This window comes from Apaloderma vittatum, unplaced genomic scaffold (assembly GCF_000703405.1).
Source record: "Apaloderma vittatum isolate BGI_N311 unplaced genomic scaffold, ASM70340v1 scaffold4889, whole genome shotgun sequence".
NCBI lineage: Eukaryota > Metazoa > Chordata > Aves > Trogoniformes > Trogonidae > Apaloderma > Apaloderma vittatum.
In genome coordinates, this window is record NW_009735663.1 from 49,157 (window position 1) to 64,369 (window position 15,213).

General features: G+C 36.7%; 1 protein-coding gene across 1 annotated transcript in view; it reads right to left on the bottom strand.

Moving 5' to 3' along the window:
- Window positions 1-14,277, bottom strand: part of PTPN12 (protein tyrosine phosphatase, non-receptor type 12) — a 47,708-nt gene extending 33,431 nt beyond the window's left edge. Inside the window, exons 1-9 of the mRNA XM_009876651.1 lie at window positions 14,175-14,277; window positions 9,668-9,744; window positions 8,622-8,717; window positions 7,556-7,594; window positions 6,680-6,751; window positions 4,702-4,761; window positions 2,301-2,443; window positions 787-853; window positions 80-157 (exon numbers count right to left, since the gene is read on the bottom strand). Of these exons, the coding sequence (XP_009874953.1) occupies window positions 80-157; window positions 787-853; window positions 2,301-2,443; window positions 4,702-4,761; window positions 6,680-6,751; window positions 7,556-7,594; window positions 8,622-8,645 (483 nt within the window). The 5' untranslated portion in view covers window positions 8,646-8,717; window positions 9,668-9,744; window positions 14,175-14,277. The remainder of the gene's footprint in view (window positions 1-79; window positions 158-786; window positions 854-2,300; window positions 2,444-4,701; window positions 4,762-6,679; window positions 6,752-7,555; window positions 7,595-8,621; window positions 8,718-9,667; window positions 9,745-14,174) is intronic.
- Between the last annotated feature and the right edge of the window lie 936 nt (window positions 14,278-15,213).

A 15,213-nucleotide genomic window follows, 5' to 3' on the forward strand; every position in this document is an offset into this window, starting at 1 on the left:
AAAATTAGTGCATGAACTCTTTACAAAGGCTGATGATATATTATCAAATGATAAAGATTCACTTTAAAACAAACTATACCTTTGTCTGCACTGCAGAATGCCTTTGTGTCCTCATTTCTTGTATTAAATTAAATACATTGAATTCTTCAGGTATTTTCTGAAATATAGAAGGAAGTCCATTACACTGACCTACTTGTTCATGAGAACAGCAATACAAAAGCTGTCAGACCTACAAACGAATGTTTAAACTTTTGTAGGTAAAGCCAAGCTGTTCTCTCCACATTGCGGCTCTTCACAATTTTTTTAAAAAGCAATTCCTCTCCAGAAGTGGTTTATAAACATTTGATTTAGACCAGATGAGAGCATTTAAAGTATTTTTGAAAATGAGACATCCAATCAAAGCATTAATATGACAGTGCAAAATTAATAATGCTTCATAACCTAAAAAGCCCAGAATGAAGTTATCCCCCTGTATATTGGAAATACCAGGCTTCAAGAGCTACAAGATTAAGCAGGGACATTGAGAGAGCTGAACTCAAAAATCACTTCATACTGAAATATATTTACAAAAAATATTTATAATTTTACAGTGACTTGAAGATGAAACTTTCTGTCAAAGGAAAGTAAGCTCATACTAAAGCAAGAATGCAAGGTAACTTAGCATCCAACCTGTCAAAAGAGTTCTGAAATGTCTTAAACACTTCACTATTTTAGCACATTTGGGAGCTCAATCACTGCTATGACATGACGGAACACCACAAGTTTTCTTCTTTTAAGATTCCTTACCCCAGCTTTAAGCAAATTCCATGTATAGTCTATGGCACAGATGGCTCCTGTTCTTCCACACCCTGCACTATGAACACAAACAGTTTGGTGCATTAGAAATTAATTTGGTAAAAACACATTTTAAGCTTCAGACTTTCAGAATCCATGGAAAATAAAATCAAACCCCCTCAACTATCATTTCAGGCTTGCTTACCCTGACACTACATTGTCTTAAAAATGAAATAAAAAAAAATCAGCAGTGCAAAAGGGAGCATTTAAGTTTCTAATGCAAGTTTTTCATAGCCAATTGGAACCACAATCATGAAAGATGCTTCAGTGCTGACATTTTTATTGCCACTTCCATCACACTATTTCTAGTTACACTGCTTTCACAGTAGGGGTTTTGTCCAAGTTTAATGACAGATACATTACACAGTAGAAGAGAGTATGTCTAGAGACCTCCCACATTTTCCTGATTTAGTATCATATCTGTATCTTCTGCTTTTTATTAAAACCTTAAATCTGAAAGTAAAAATATAGTGAACTATTACATTTACTCTTCCTAATAGTATGAATTTCTCTCTTTCACACACAGTTATATTACATGTATATTTACTACTCCATACTGTTGGAAAGAATCAACCTTCACAACTCCATTGAGGAAAACTGTATTCAAGAAAAACAGGACAAAGTGAAATGAATTTTAGTGGTAAATAATTTTTTTTAATGGTTTTAGAGCTCAGTTACTTAGAGTGACCAATTTGAAAGGAATGCAGCTAAAGACAGCAGACTTCTTTACACTTTAATAGAATAACCCACTTCCAGAGAGTTAACACGCCCCAACAATTTAACATTTCCTAGCTTAGGAATCAGAATTCAGTTTTTCTGACATATAATGCTTTTAGGTTTTGTTGCTTTAAAATGTATCAAATATCATAGGCAAGAACTTTCCAGAGAAATTGTCAGAACTGTCACCAAGACATTTTTGTGACTGTTTAGTTTCAATAGTCCTTCTGTTAGCCAAATTTCAGGTCGAAGATGAAACTGTTGCTCAGAAGCAAGACTCACCAACAGGAAACTACAGCCTGCTCATTAGAGACCTTTTTTGTCATATTAGAACACAGACAGAAAAGTTCTGAGGTAGTGATGGACCTGCTACATAGTCTCTCCTATTGAGAATGGAGCTTTACTCCTATATCTGCTTTGCAATGATCGTCAAAGTCTGTTCTGTCCTAACGCAGGTTTACATGTCTTAAGAACCGTAGAACAGTTTCCCTTTCAAAGATCAACTCTTTTCTGAACAATATGCTGTCTTAAATTGAAGATAGAAGCAAAAATTCACTGTGGCAGATGTTTTAAGAAAACAAATATCATGTGATTTTGAGCCAAGTTTTGACATGAGGAAATAATTCTTTCCAGAAAACTAAATTAAGTAAGTTCTGATTTAGAATCAAACTAGTGCTTCTCATACCACAAGTTTAGATGTCAAAGAAATTAAAATATATACCAACTTATAAAATAAATATATTTGATACCTGCAGTGTATGCAAATCGGAACATCTTCATGTTCCTGGTATTCTCTCATCAAGCTGATCATGTCCAGAATAGAATCAAAAGATGAAGGGACATCATGGTCAGGCCAGTTAACATAATGAAATTGATAGACACTACGAGTCTCCTAAAGGAGAGGGAGCGAGAAAGGTGTTAAAGGTAACGTATCTGAGGAATTTTTATGAAATAATTAGTTCTATGAACCTTCACTTTTTGAAAAATTAAGCGTGGATAAGCAAAGCCACTTACTATGTCTAAAAAACTTTACAGTATATGTCACTTAAAAAAACAAAAGGAAAATTCTAAAGTATTTTGCATGCTGCTAAAGCACAGAAGAAAGCACTATGGGACAGTTCATAGAAGCCCCTGTATACTGCACTGAAAATTTTACAGGAGTGACAAAACTTTTCATTTTTCTGGAAACCCAGAAAGCTAATTTACAAGGGTACTACTTTATGCCAGAAATACATATTCTCTTCCCAAGTTCAGTGCACTTCAAATTCTACACTTAGAATTCTTCAAACTAAGATGGAAAGTCTGTAATTCATTACCAAAATGTGTGTTCACTGAAATCCTGAAGCAAATTCACTAGGTCAGTCTGAAGAAAGATAATTTTATCAGCTGTGTAGGTTGACTATCAACATATCTCGTTAATCCTTTCGGTTATGCTGCTCCTTAAAGGAACGTAAATTTTGGGATCTTTGCTAAGATTAAAAGCATAGATCAGACTGTAGCTTTTGGTATTACATAGTTTTTACATAGTGCATGGGCATCCTGTAAGCCCAGCAGCTAACCACGATTTGCACATATAGTATATGCAAGCAAAATATCAATTAGCTGCAGTTTCTGAAGTAACTAGTTCTCGTAATATTCAAGTATTAATAGTAACACAAGTTCTGCTTTGGGGTTTTTTTAATATCTTTTCAGTTCTGTTTTTAAGTGCACCATTTCACCAATCACTGCAAAACCCACAGACAGGCAGTTAACCTGTGCTGTCTAAAAAGCCCCACTCCCAGCATGGTCAGTTACGAGCCTTGAGGACACAGTAACAGAAACAAACCGATTAAGTTCAGGCATCCCATGGTAAGCACCTTGCAAGTTACTGCAGACAAAAATAACCCCCCTAAAATGACCCCCTTCGTGACTGAACAGTTTTCCAACTGTTGTGACATCAGTTGCTGAAGTGGAACAAACCATTGCTAAAAATAGCCATAAGGGAAACTAACTTGTAATAAATCATTTCTTAATACAGGTTGTCAATTAAAATGACAGGTATACCGTAAAACAGACAGCCAAGCCTCAGGTTTTTGCAGGACAGCTCCATATTTATTTTTATTTAGTGACAGTTGCTATTCAGAAAATTATTCACCTCAAATCTGACACTTTAAGTTTGCAAGGAAGGCTTAAATCATCCATTCCTAACACTTACATGAGCATGTAAGTGCTTTTATTTCACTAAAAAATACAACTGTTTTCATAATGTAACTTAGTTTATGAAGCAGGTCTCACATTTCACAGTAGTTTGTGTTGTAAGCTTTCACTATGATGAATAAACTCAATTTCTACCACAAAGAAACTAACTGTAACCATTCACAGTTGCCAACTTAAAAAATAGCATAAATGAATTGGTTTACCAGAGTACTTGTCTGGCAAGCCAATTCTACATCTTAGAACACTTGGATATCATAACTTCAAGAATTCCAAAGTCTTGAGGTCACATCTAAAAGCACATTTCTGTCTTGACCCTTGAATCCATTACATACAATTCCCCCATGCAGAATTTCCCCAAGCAAAAAAACCCAATATGACTCAATTGAATCAAGAACATTCCATATCTTTCATATTTACTTCATTTTTTTTTTAAGAAAAGTAACTTCTTACAAGCTAGAGTGAGAAACATTGGGCGAAAAAAATAAAAAAAAAAGTTGTTGTTGCTCTTGCTTTATTTTCATTTGGCAATACAAGTATATGAAGGGGCAACTTAATCGTTAAACACTGTAAAACTCTCTTAACAAAAAATCAAAGTGCAGGGCAAGTTATAACAAGTACTTTACCCAGAAAGAAGTCAACTAGAGAAAATATTTTCTGACAAGTTTGATTCAGTTTGTCATCATATTCTCAGTTTGGGTAAGCAGTGAAATTCTAGGGGGACAGAAGCTTTCTAGTTGTTAACAAATGCTATCGAAGACACACCTTTGGCTAAACCAAGAAGCACTACTCCTTTCTTATATATTAAGTTTTTCACATCACTTCTAAACTTGATGATTTACATACATGTAGTCAGCATCTAAAACAGTGAAGATATTTTCATGAGTTTCCTTGCACTGTATCATTTTAGAGACCTTTGAGTAACCAAGTTGAAACCATAAACGATTGTATACTTACATTCTGAAATTCAAGTAATAATGTTCTAATGAAGTAATCTGTTCTTGCTTGCTCAGCTTCCTAAACATAACAAAAACAGTAACGTATTGGGAAAAAAGACCAATATGTAACATACAGGATATAACTAAAAACCCAAACTTCAAACTCAAGTAATTCACTGCAATTTCCCTAGCAGATGGCCATCAAATAATTGATTTTAAAACAGCAGTAGTTTACTTTGCTATGCAAAGTAAATATTTTACTTACAAATGTGAGTTTTCAAACCAGCAGTCTAGCCTGCTCCCGAAATCACTGAAAAATCTTGCATGAACAAGATCATTTTAGAATAAGCGAACAGCTACTAAGGTCAATTGTGAACTCCGGTGCAAAAAGTTTACAGTAAGATCATTTATAATGACAACAGTCATACTCAGCACTTTAACGCCACATCTCATTTGTATGCTAGTAGTTACTAATAGACCCCGACAAAACTATCAGGTGACAAGATTAAAAATGAAGACATGAAGAAGTGTTTTCTTCAAAAAACACAATGATATGATTATCAGAAAGAATAGGTGACAAAAAACAAAACCCAAACAAAATTCCTCATCCACTGCATTATAAAAATATTGATAATCCAGGGGCAACACCCAGTGAAGTAAGTCTTGCTGGTCCATCACTAGAAGCTGATGGCAAGTACGAGAAGAATCATCCTATACATGGCTTATTTTCTGTTATCTTCCCTTAAGTAATTAATTCAGCTGTAACTGAACACCATGTGACAGGTTGGATGGCCCTTGGCATCATCTAGAAGCAAAGGCTACGTGATCACAACTCCAAGAGTTACAAGGTGGACAAATAGGCCACAGACAGGAAGGAATAAAGATACATGAACCGATGTGTACAAAGGCAACTGGAAACTGTCCCACATCCAAGGAACACTGATCACATTGATTTGGGTGGCTGTGCTCCCACACACCACCGTAGCCTCACCCAAACCTTGAAAACCTCACAATTAATGAAGGGAATTTCTGCTACGTGTGGTCTGCTTTTTGTGAAATGGTAATTGTACCATGACATATTTTACTGTCCCGCTTCCTCTACTGAGGAAAGAGGATTGCCCAACCCCACTGGGGTGTACTCCTGTGTGACGTTGAGATGGTATGTGCCAAAAGAAGGCCCACTTTTCAATTTTCTGCTGTGCTTAGTGTAGAGACCCCTACAGGCACTCTTTGTGCCTCTTAATCTACCAGAAATCCTTATGTTACCATTTATGAGCAAGTATCAAAAGTAGAAGAGACCACAGAAGTTAATGCTTAGAGAACTCCTGATAGCACTGCCTCAACACTCAGTGAAAACATTCAGGTTTCCTCCATCTTTCTGGAACCACAGCTTGCCCCCTGGAAGTTCTCCAGGAAAAGATTCAGACCTCAAATTGATCTGCTAACCACTTTTGTTTTGATTTCAAAAGCAACAATAGAAGCAAAGGAAGTATTTTCAAATAAACTCGTATCTGTTAGAAATCAAAACAAGTTGGAAAGAAATAGAAGTATAATTTCCATTTTATTTATGCTAATTGTGTAACTTAAAGAAAATAACCTATTCCAGCATTACTTCCATTTCTTGTACACATCCAGAATGCGTTAAGTCTTAACAGAGAGAAACAACCGTATGAATATTATTTGATTTCTTGAGTTAGATACAGATATTCAAAACTACCTTATGTAAAGCTACAGAAATGATACATAAAACAATAGAAGACCAAGGCACACAGGTTCCACACTTCTTTTAAAAAAAAACTCATGGAGGATTCAGAAAAGTCACACAGCTTAGTACACTCATTGTTTTCCACTGCATTCCTTTGAGTCTTTGTATAAAATCTGGTAGCTAACAACTAAAAAACCCATACGTTTTGCAACACAAATAGTTTGTTGGACAGTTACTTTGTTACAAAAAGCATTAAAACCATCAAAATTAATTTACAGAGCTTTATACTTACACAAGAAACACGAAATGGACCAAAAGTTACAGCTGCTTCTCCATACAGAGGCCAGTAACGTTCACATTTTTTCTGTTAAAGCAAAGAATTCTAATTTAACTCATGTGTAGTAATGAAAGATGATAATTACCAGAAGCAAAGCAGACAAAAAGATAATCTTGAACAGCTTATTCGCTCTCTTATTCTGTGCTTTTTCTTAATGTCTGCCCACTAGCGCTACGACAAACATCTTTTCAGACAGTAAAATGTCTTTTTTTTTGGATACCAAAAGAAAAAACAAAACCAAAAGCCCAGATGACCAATAAATACAGCCAAAAGACGGTTTGTAAATTAGGATACGAACTTCATGACTGCCTATGTACATGCAAGCATGCACCATACAGACGGAAGCAACAAGAAATAATTTAGTTTTTCTCAAAGTTTGGAGTTCACAGTTCTGGACTGCTTGGTTTTTTATTCCTTCTCAAGTCATAAGAATAAAGAGAAGAGATTAAAGAGACGGATTGGTTTTGCAGCTGTATTGATTGACAGGAAATTCTGAAGGACTCAGGATTTTGGTAGCTGGCTACATCCCACAAAGAGCAAATTTTTTTTCCTCCCCCCCACAGCGACAAGCCCTGAAACAAACCATTGGAAGGGTTCTGTGTACAAACACAGGCATTCCATCAGACGATGCGTAAATAATAACAACGTAATGCTACAAATGAAGCAAAGAAAAGCAAACTGCATTCACTGTTTTCTATGCACACAAATTCAAGGACTGGCATTCACACTGAATCTGGCAGGTTATTTTTACAGTTCTGGATTTGGCATACGAAGCTTCACAGCTATCAGCATATTGCCCTGCTCATTTAGTTTGGTATTCAGCATACATACCCTTCCCATTTCAAATTCTCGACAGGCCATTACGATTATCTGAAAAGAGAAAAAGATGTTTGAAGTCAGGTCATTTTATATCAAGTAAACTCATCAACACTTCTACCTGGGCAGATACTGACCCTCCTTAATTGGTTAATATTGAAGAGCCTACTTAATACAATCTTTCTAGTTGCAGACGCATGCTGTTTTAATTCTAAAATAGTACACAAGTTTTATCCTGCACATAATAATCTACAACACTAATACAACATTTTAAGGCTACTTAATTCAAATTCATTTTAGTCCTATACAAATACTCTGTTATTCAGCCTGACTGTAAAGTCTAAACTCAATTATAAAAATTATAAAAATAAAGAATCATTTCCTGACTGGAAGAAACACAGCTACGTCTGCTACATAGGTGCAAAAACCTATTTAAAAACAATAATCATATTTCTTAGGTGAAGCTATTTCAGATACATTAACATGAATAGCACAATAAAAACCCACCAACAGGTAAGCTCATGGTTACAATAAGTAACTATGATTAGAGTGTCTGATAAAACTAACATTTTCAAAAATAATTTGTTAGACATATCCAATTTTAACAGTCCTTTAAAGTTAACTCCTGACAATAGCTGTTTAAACAGATGTAGAATATATAAAACAGTAAGTAACTCAAAATTAGCATAAATAGAGAGGTAGGGCATTATTTTTTTTTCTTTCACTTGATGCTTCTGTATCTGATTTTGTCAGCCCAAATTAAGTCAGCGTTGTTAGGTCTCCTACAGGACACATGCAACCAAACACCAAACTATTAACAAATATGCATGATTTTACATCCATTCAGTAAACTGACTATTTTAATTTACTTTATTATATAGAATAAATAATATTAATGATACATAGAATGCCATTTAAAATAAAAAAAAAAAAATCAAGATTTGTGAAGTATAATGGACTAAAACACTGTCAATCTTTTTTGATAATAACAGCCAGTTCAGGCAAAAGATACACAGTCACTGTGCCATGAACTAAGGTTACACCCAATTTTTTGTATTTTTTTTTTAAAGTAGGTACTTACAGCAACATTGTATTCCCATATCATCCTCCAGAAGTCTATTACTGTATTTGCTAATGGTCCCTGGGTAGCAACATATGCTTTCGGCCCGTGTACTCCCTAGGATTGCACAAAAGAATTATTAATGTTTCTAAAGAAAATTTCTCTGCACTGAATAGAAAAAGGCTTTAGGCTATAACCATGCAAATTTTTTTTGATACAACAGGAAGAGCAAATATGAAATGAGTCACATTTACATTAGTGGGAATTTTACTCATGATTTTAAAGGAGCCCAGCTACCGTGCTGTGAGAAAATATGAAGTTTCTATATGTTCAGATTCTGAAGATTACATTTAAGCCTGCATTTTCTTTGTTACTCAAACACAGAATAATGAAAATTTAATAATCTTTCTGATATAAGTTCCTCTCTCCCAGTAATAAACTATGAAAATCCAAAATGTTTAAGTCTATTTTATATAAAATTTGAAGATATTTACATTCAAGATAAACGTTCAAGAAGTGAGGTTTATAGGAACACTTGTTTCTGAATCAGCATTACTGTGCAGAATCAGCATCACAAATAAGGCATCAAGGAAAGCCCAAGATATTCAACACTTTGAAACAAGAGTGTAACAGGCTTTTAGCCAGATTTTGACTTGTAAGAATGTCTGATAAAAATCCACTGCCACACTTCTGCCACGAACAGCAAGAAGTGCATATTAGCATACACAGTTTGTCAAATGCCTCATTTATGACATCAAAAAACAGTCTTTCAATATCTGGTATTTTTAACACTGTCAACTGTTAAAATAATTGTATCTGAATTTTCCTGTGGCATAAAGTTCCAATTTGGTTGCCCGTCACTTTTTTATACTATACTAAGAGTAATAGTAAAACTTTAATAATTGCATATAAATGACATCATGTTTGCAAACTTATTCAAGCCATAATAAAAGAAAAATATTCTCCATAGTTTTAAATTCTTATCTCGGGCTATAATACTAAAATTACACTGATATAAAATAAAAGCTTAAAAAGAACTTAAGAACTGTTAAGCAAATAATACTTACCTTAATAAAGTTTGCATTGATGTAGTCTGAATCTTGTGGAGGAGTTTTCAAGGTGAGTTTAACCCGGCTATGATCAACTAAAAGAAGAATTATAATTTTTTTAAACAAGAAGTACAACACACGTAAATCAATATGTAACAGTAAATATACATAGTACATATTGTACGTACAGAAGAAACTAAGCATTAAAGAATGTTTCCCAAAGCTAAGTCACACAAGCAAGTCAGTGTATTGACAGGCTGGGATAAGCTCTGTGCTTCCAATGCTCAAATTCACAGAACACCAATTACTGGAATTCCAAGAGTGATTCTTCACAAATACAATTGATCAGAAGAATCGAAGTTGCAGTTACACAACATTAACACAGATCACGCTGGTCAGAATGAAGAGGCACAGATACAGAAAGCAGAAAGAATAAAGCAGCAGTGCACAGTTAAAGCAGCTTGCAGGTCTTAGAAGTCTCTGCCAAGGAGAGCTCCATCAAGTACTACAACACAAAACACGTGCTGGGGTCTGCTGCTCAGGCACTGACTGCCTTCTGACCCCCAAAGCCAGGGCTCGGCAATTTGCTGGGGCACTTCTAGAGCAAAAGCAGCAAGAGTCCTTCACTTGACATTTCAAGTTTCTGCCTCGAGCATTACTGACTGTCTTAGAGAAAACTTCTTAAAAAAACCCCCAAAAAAACAAACAAAAAACAAACCAGCAGATTTTTGGAGACCAAAATCCTCAGCAGTCTTAAAATAGCTTTGTTGACAGAATGGTCTAAACATCATGGAACTAATTTTGGTTTTTTCAATGCCAAAAACAAGTGCATCTTTAATGTAGAAACAACTTGATGATTCTTATTAAGGAGAAAAGGTGGTTGTCAAGATCATCGGTCCTTCTAGCTCTTATGGGTACCAACACTTCCTAGTTATCACATTAAACTCTCTACAATAGAGGCTGTTTTAGTTAGAAATCCAGATCAAAAAAAAAATAAAAATCTTTGAACTGGGGAACAGAAGTATCTGCAGAAACAGCATCTGCTCAAGCAATTTCTATTACTTTCTGCTCCCAGGGTCAATATCTCAAACACAGAACAGCTGCTAAAACTTTTATTAAAAAAAAAAAACCACATAAAGAACAAGTTTATTTAAAAAGAGGAAATACAGTTGGTTCTTTTTTGTTTGGAGTTTGGGGGTTTTTTTTTTGGTCAAAACATCACTGGTAATAAAATGGAACCATGCCCACAAGAAGTTCATGCTAAGAGGTATTTCTATACAGAAAGCTCTTCCCAAAAGCTTCCAAGATGGTGAAATTTTCTTCCAGAGTCCCGATAACACACAAAAAATATTCGTGTTACCATGTCATGCTTCCTAAGAAAGCACAAGTGTAGATTACAAACACATCAGATCTAAGGATGTGGGACCTTGCACTTGGACTTGTTGAACTTTCATGACATTTGCACAGCCCCACCTCTCAAGCCTGTCAAGGTCCCTCTGGGTGGCATCTCTTCCCTCTAGCATCAACCGCACCGCACAGCTCGGTGTCCTCAGCAAAACGTACTGAGCACGTCCTCGATCCCACTGTCCATGTTGCTGACAAAGATCTGAAACAGCACTCGTCCCAAACTGACCCCAGAGGAACACCACTCATCACCGGTCTGCACTCAGATACTGAACCACTCCCCACAGCACTTCGTGTGCAACCATTCAGCCAATTCCTTCTCCACCACATGGTCCATCCGTCAAATCCATGTCTCTCCAATTTAGAGAAAAGGATGTCATGTGGGACAGTGTCAAAGTCAGTTGCTCCTCCTCTATCCACCAAGGCTGTAGCCCCATCACAGAAGGTCATCAAATTTGTGAGGCATGATTGGCCCTTATTAAAGCCATGTCGCCTGCCACCAATGATCTCCTTATTTTGCATGTGCCTTCACATAGTTTTCAGGATCCACTCCATGATTTTGCCAGGCACAACAGTGAGACTGACTAGTCTGTAGCTCTGCTAGTTTTCCTTTTTTTCCTCTTTAAAAATGTGGGTTATGTTTCCCCTTTTCCAGTCTGTAAGAACTTCACCAGGCTGCCATGACTTTTCAAATATTGATGAATAGTGGCTCAGCAACTTCATTTGCCAGGACTCACGGGTGTATCTCATCAGGTCCCCTGGACTTGTGCACCTTCAGGTTCCTTAAATGGCCTCATACCTGACCTTTTCATACAGTGAGCAGGCCTTCGTTTTTCTAGTCCTGGCCTTTGCATTCTATAATTTGGGAAGTGTGGCTGGAGCATTTGCTGGTCAAGACGGAGGCAAAAAAGTCATTTGAGTATCTCAGCCTTCTCCACATCGCAGGTAACCATGTCTCATCTGTACTTCTGGAGAGTGCCCACATTATCCATAGTTGTCTTTTTATCACTAAGGTACCTATAGAAGCTTTTCTTGTTACTCTTGACATCCCTGGCCAGATTTACTTCTGTTAGGGCTTTGGCTTTCCTAATGTGATCCATGGTTGCTCAGACAATTTCTCTCTATTCCTCCCAGGCTACCTGTCCTTGTTTCCACTCTCCATAGGCTTCCTTTTTGTTCCTGGCTTTGTACAGGAGCTCCTTGTTCATCCATGGAGGCCCCTGGAGTTTGTGCCTGACTTCCTCTTTTGTCAGGACACATCGCTCCTGAGCTTGGAAGAGATGATCCAAGGGGTCAGCTTTCTTGGGCCCCTCTTCCATCCAGGACTTTATCTTGTGACACTTTATCAAGTTATTGAAGAACTGATCTCTCTGGTAACAGCAACAATTTCTGACAAATATAGCACTGATCTACGATTAGGTTACATTTCTAAGTTCTTTTCTGGATTTATAAAAGACAGGCAAAGTACCATGCCTCTTTGTCCTCCAAAATATCTCCTGGCTTTCATTTCTGTCAACCTTTATTGCTGGAACCTCTGGATGTTTGAAGATATTCTTGGTTTAAATGAAAATATACCTTCAGTTTTCCTCAATGTCAGCTTTAAGGTTTGGTCTGTTTCCCCACTGTTTCCCCCTTTCAGTCCCAATGACTCAGTTTCTATTTTCATGTATATGAAGGAACAGCACATCTACCACTCTAGTTGCAGCCACTCAGTACTGTAGTGGCTGGGGTCTCGGCAGCCACTCAGTACTGTAGTGGCTGTTGTCTCACGGATTCAGCCTAGGTGCTACCAAGGTTTTGCTCTGCTGTTCATGATCTACCAAAATGCCAGCACAGAAGAAACAGTCTAACGACTCTGACTTATAAGACAACAATAACAACTTCTCCTGCATTTTCCACTCCATCCATTAAACATGTTTACTCTCAGATACTCACAAAACTAACAAAAGCCCCAATGATATTTAACTATTTTGCTGCAGTGGAGCTTATTACCACACTACTCTTCAACACAGGATGTACATTATATGTAGATCCTCCAGCAAAAACACAAACACACGTCCCTCTCCTTCTTTGTGCAGCAGCAAGCACTATGCCCACCTTGCTAAAAACCCCAGGGCCTCTGGCTCTAGGGCAAAGTGCTGGAAGTGTTGCTCGAAGCACCAATAAACAGTAAAAATTCCAGCACTAGAAAAATCAGAGCACACAGGTACACAGCCATCTGAATCACACAGTAATTCACCAGAGTTTATCACTAGAACACATTTTGAAAATGAAACCTAACGATCTTTGAGACTGTTTTCAACTTCAAATTGGTTATAAACCTCCTAATACATCTGAGAAAGCTAAGCAGAGTAAAAATGCATCTGTTGTTAATCTTCTGGGATACAAAAAAAGGCATTTGTTAGAAGACTATCCTTTAATCTCACTGTTGGCTGTTCGTATTGAGAAGCAAAGTGAAAGGTTCTGAAATACATGGCCTCATGAATACACAAAATGAGCTCGTAACAAGCAATCTTGCCATTACAGATCATTGATCTGTTACATCTATACATTGATGGCTTTCAGATTTGAATTCTGCTCTCACTCTTGTTTTCTATGTTCATACATTAAACAGAATTTCATTTGGGCTCCAACGAAATACAATCGAAAGATAATCCTGCATTCAAAGTTCTTTGACACTGTTTGCAGGACACAAGCAAGCAAAAAACATCTATTTTACTTCAAACCACAAAAACACATTCCTTAAGGTTCCTTAAATTTCATCTAGAGTTTATGCCAACATTTGTTTGTTCCTACCATGAGTAACATGCTCCCAAGGAAAAAGTATAATTAAGCACCTACTAAAGTTCTAGATTACTCTCAGCTAAAATGAAAATGTCAGCTTGATATGGCTTGGGACCTAGCATGTTTTTTATCTTTGGACAATAGCTCTCCTAATAAAATATACAAATATTCACTTACTTTGCCTTTCAAGTTCAAAAACAAAAATTTTATTAAAGTTATCTTTCAGCAAATTATCTCCAGTTTTGCCTTCCAGTAATAACTAAAAAGGAAAATTCAAAATACATTAAGAATAACAAGCACTTTGCTTTGTCTCTATTAACATGTAAATCAGACTTACATGGCAATATATCCTTGTATCTATTCTTTTTAACATTTTCTTCTTTTTCTCCAGTGGCTGTTGGGTAGATCTTCTCTGTTCTGTATTTTGTTGATAATCTTCTTAACCTCTGAAATAAAATATTTATGTTATATTTTCAAGTCTCAAGGTAACAGAAACATCACAAGCTACTAGCTTCATTCATGAAGTATAAGATCACTCAAAGGTGATCACTAGGTGATCCTGCTCTGGCAGAGGGGTTGGATTAGATGATCTTTCGAGGTCCCTTCCAACCCCTGACATTCGGTGATTCTGTGAACTGCATTAACAATAGCTGTGAGACACAAGAAAAAAAAAAAAATCTGTTGTTCCTCAGAATACCTGGAGGAAAAGCACCGCACAGGCCGGGTCAGGAGCAGCTGATACTTTACTCTGAAGCACTTGGCTTCCAACGCTGACACCAGAACAGAAAGCAAAAGCTCCTTTTAACAGGCACCAGCTCCTAATGCCCAACTCCTGTTGAGTTTCAAGCTTGCGCAAAGAAAGAAGGTCCCTGTCTCTCAGGTACAAGGTACCTACAACTAAGATGAGTGTCAGAAAGTCTGCTGTATTCACAACGTGGCATTTTTTCCCCTTCCATCTATTCCAGATCCCAGAAATTTGAAACAGTCAAAGCCTCTGACAACAAGATGCAACACACGCCTTCCAGCAACCTAGGAAGTAACGAGAGCAATACAGCTTTTATCATCCCACTCAAATTAGGCTTAAGTAACCTTAAAACTGAGGAGGAAGAGTATAAATTCTCTCTGAAATAAACAGTAAAAAAAAAAAAATAATCCAAGATGGGCCAGCAGTGCTCGTTATTTTAGATTGTGTAGCCGTCGAGGTGTTAAGAGGAACCTGAAGAACTTGGAAAGCTAACTCTGGCTGGCAGCTAAAGCAACGTAGTTACAAAACCAGCCACACTTTCAACACTGACGTGGTGGTGCTCTACAGGATGATCAAGAGGGAAACAGAAAACGTAGCATCAAAGAAATTTAGTAACTCCACTGAGAAGTAT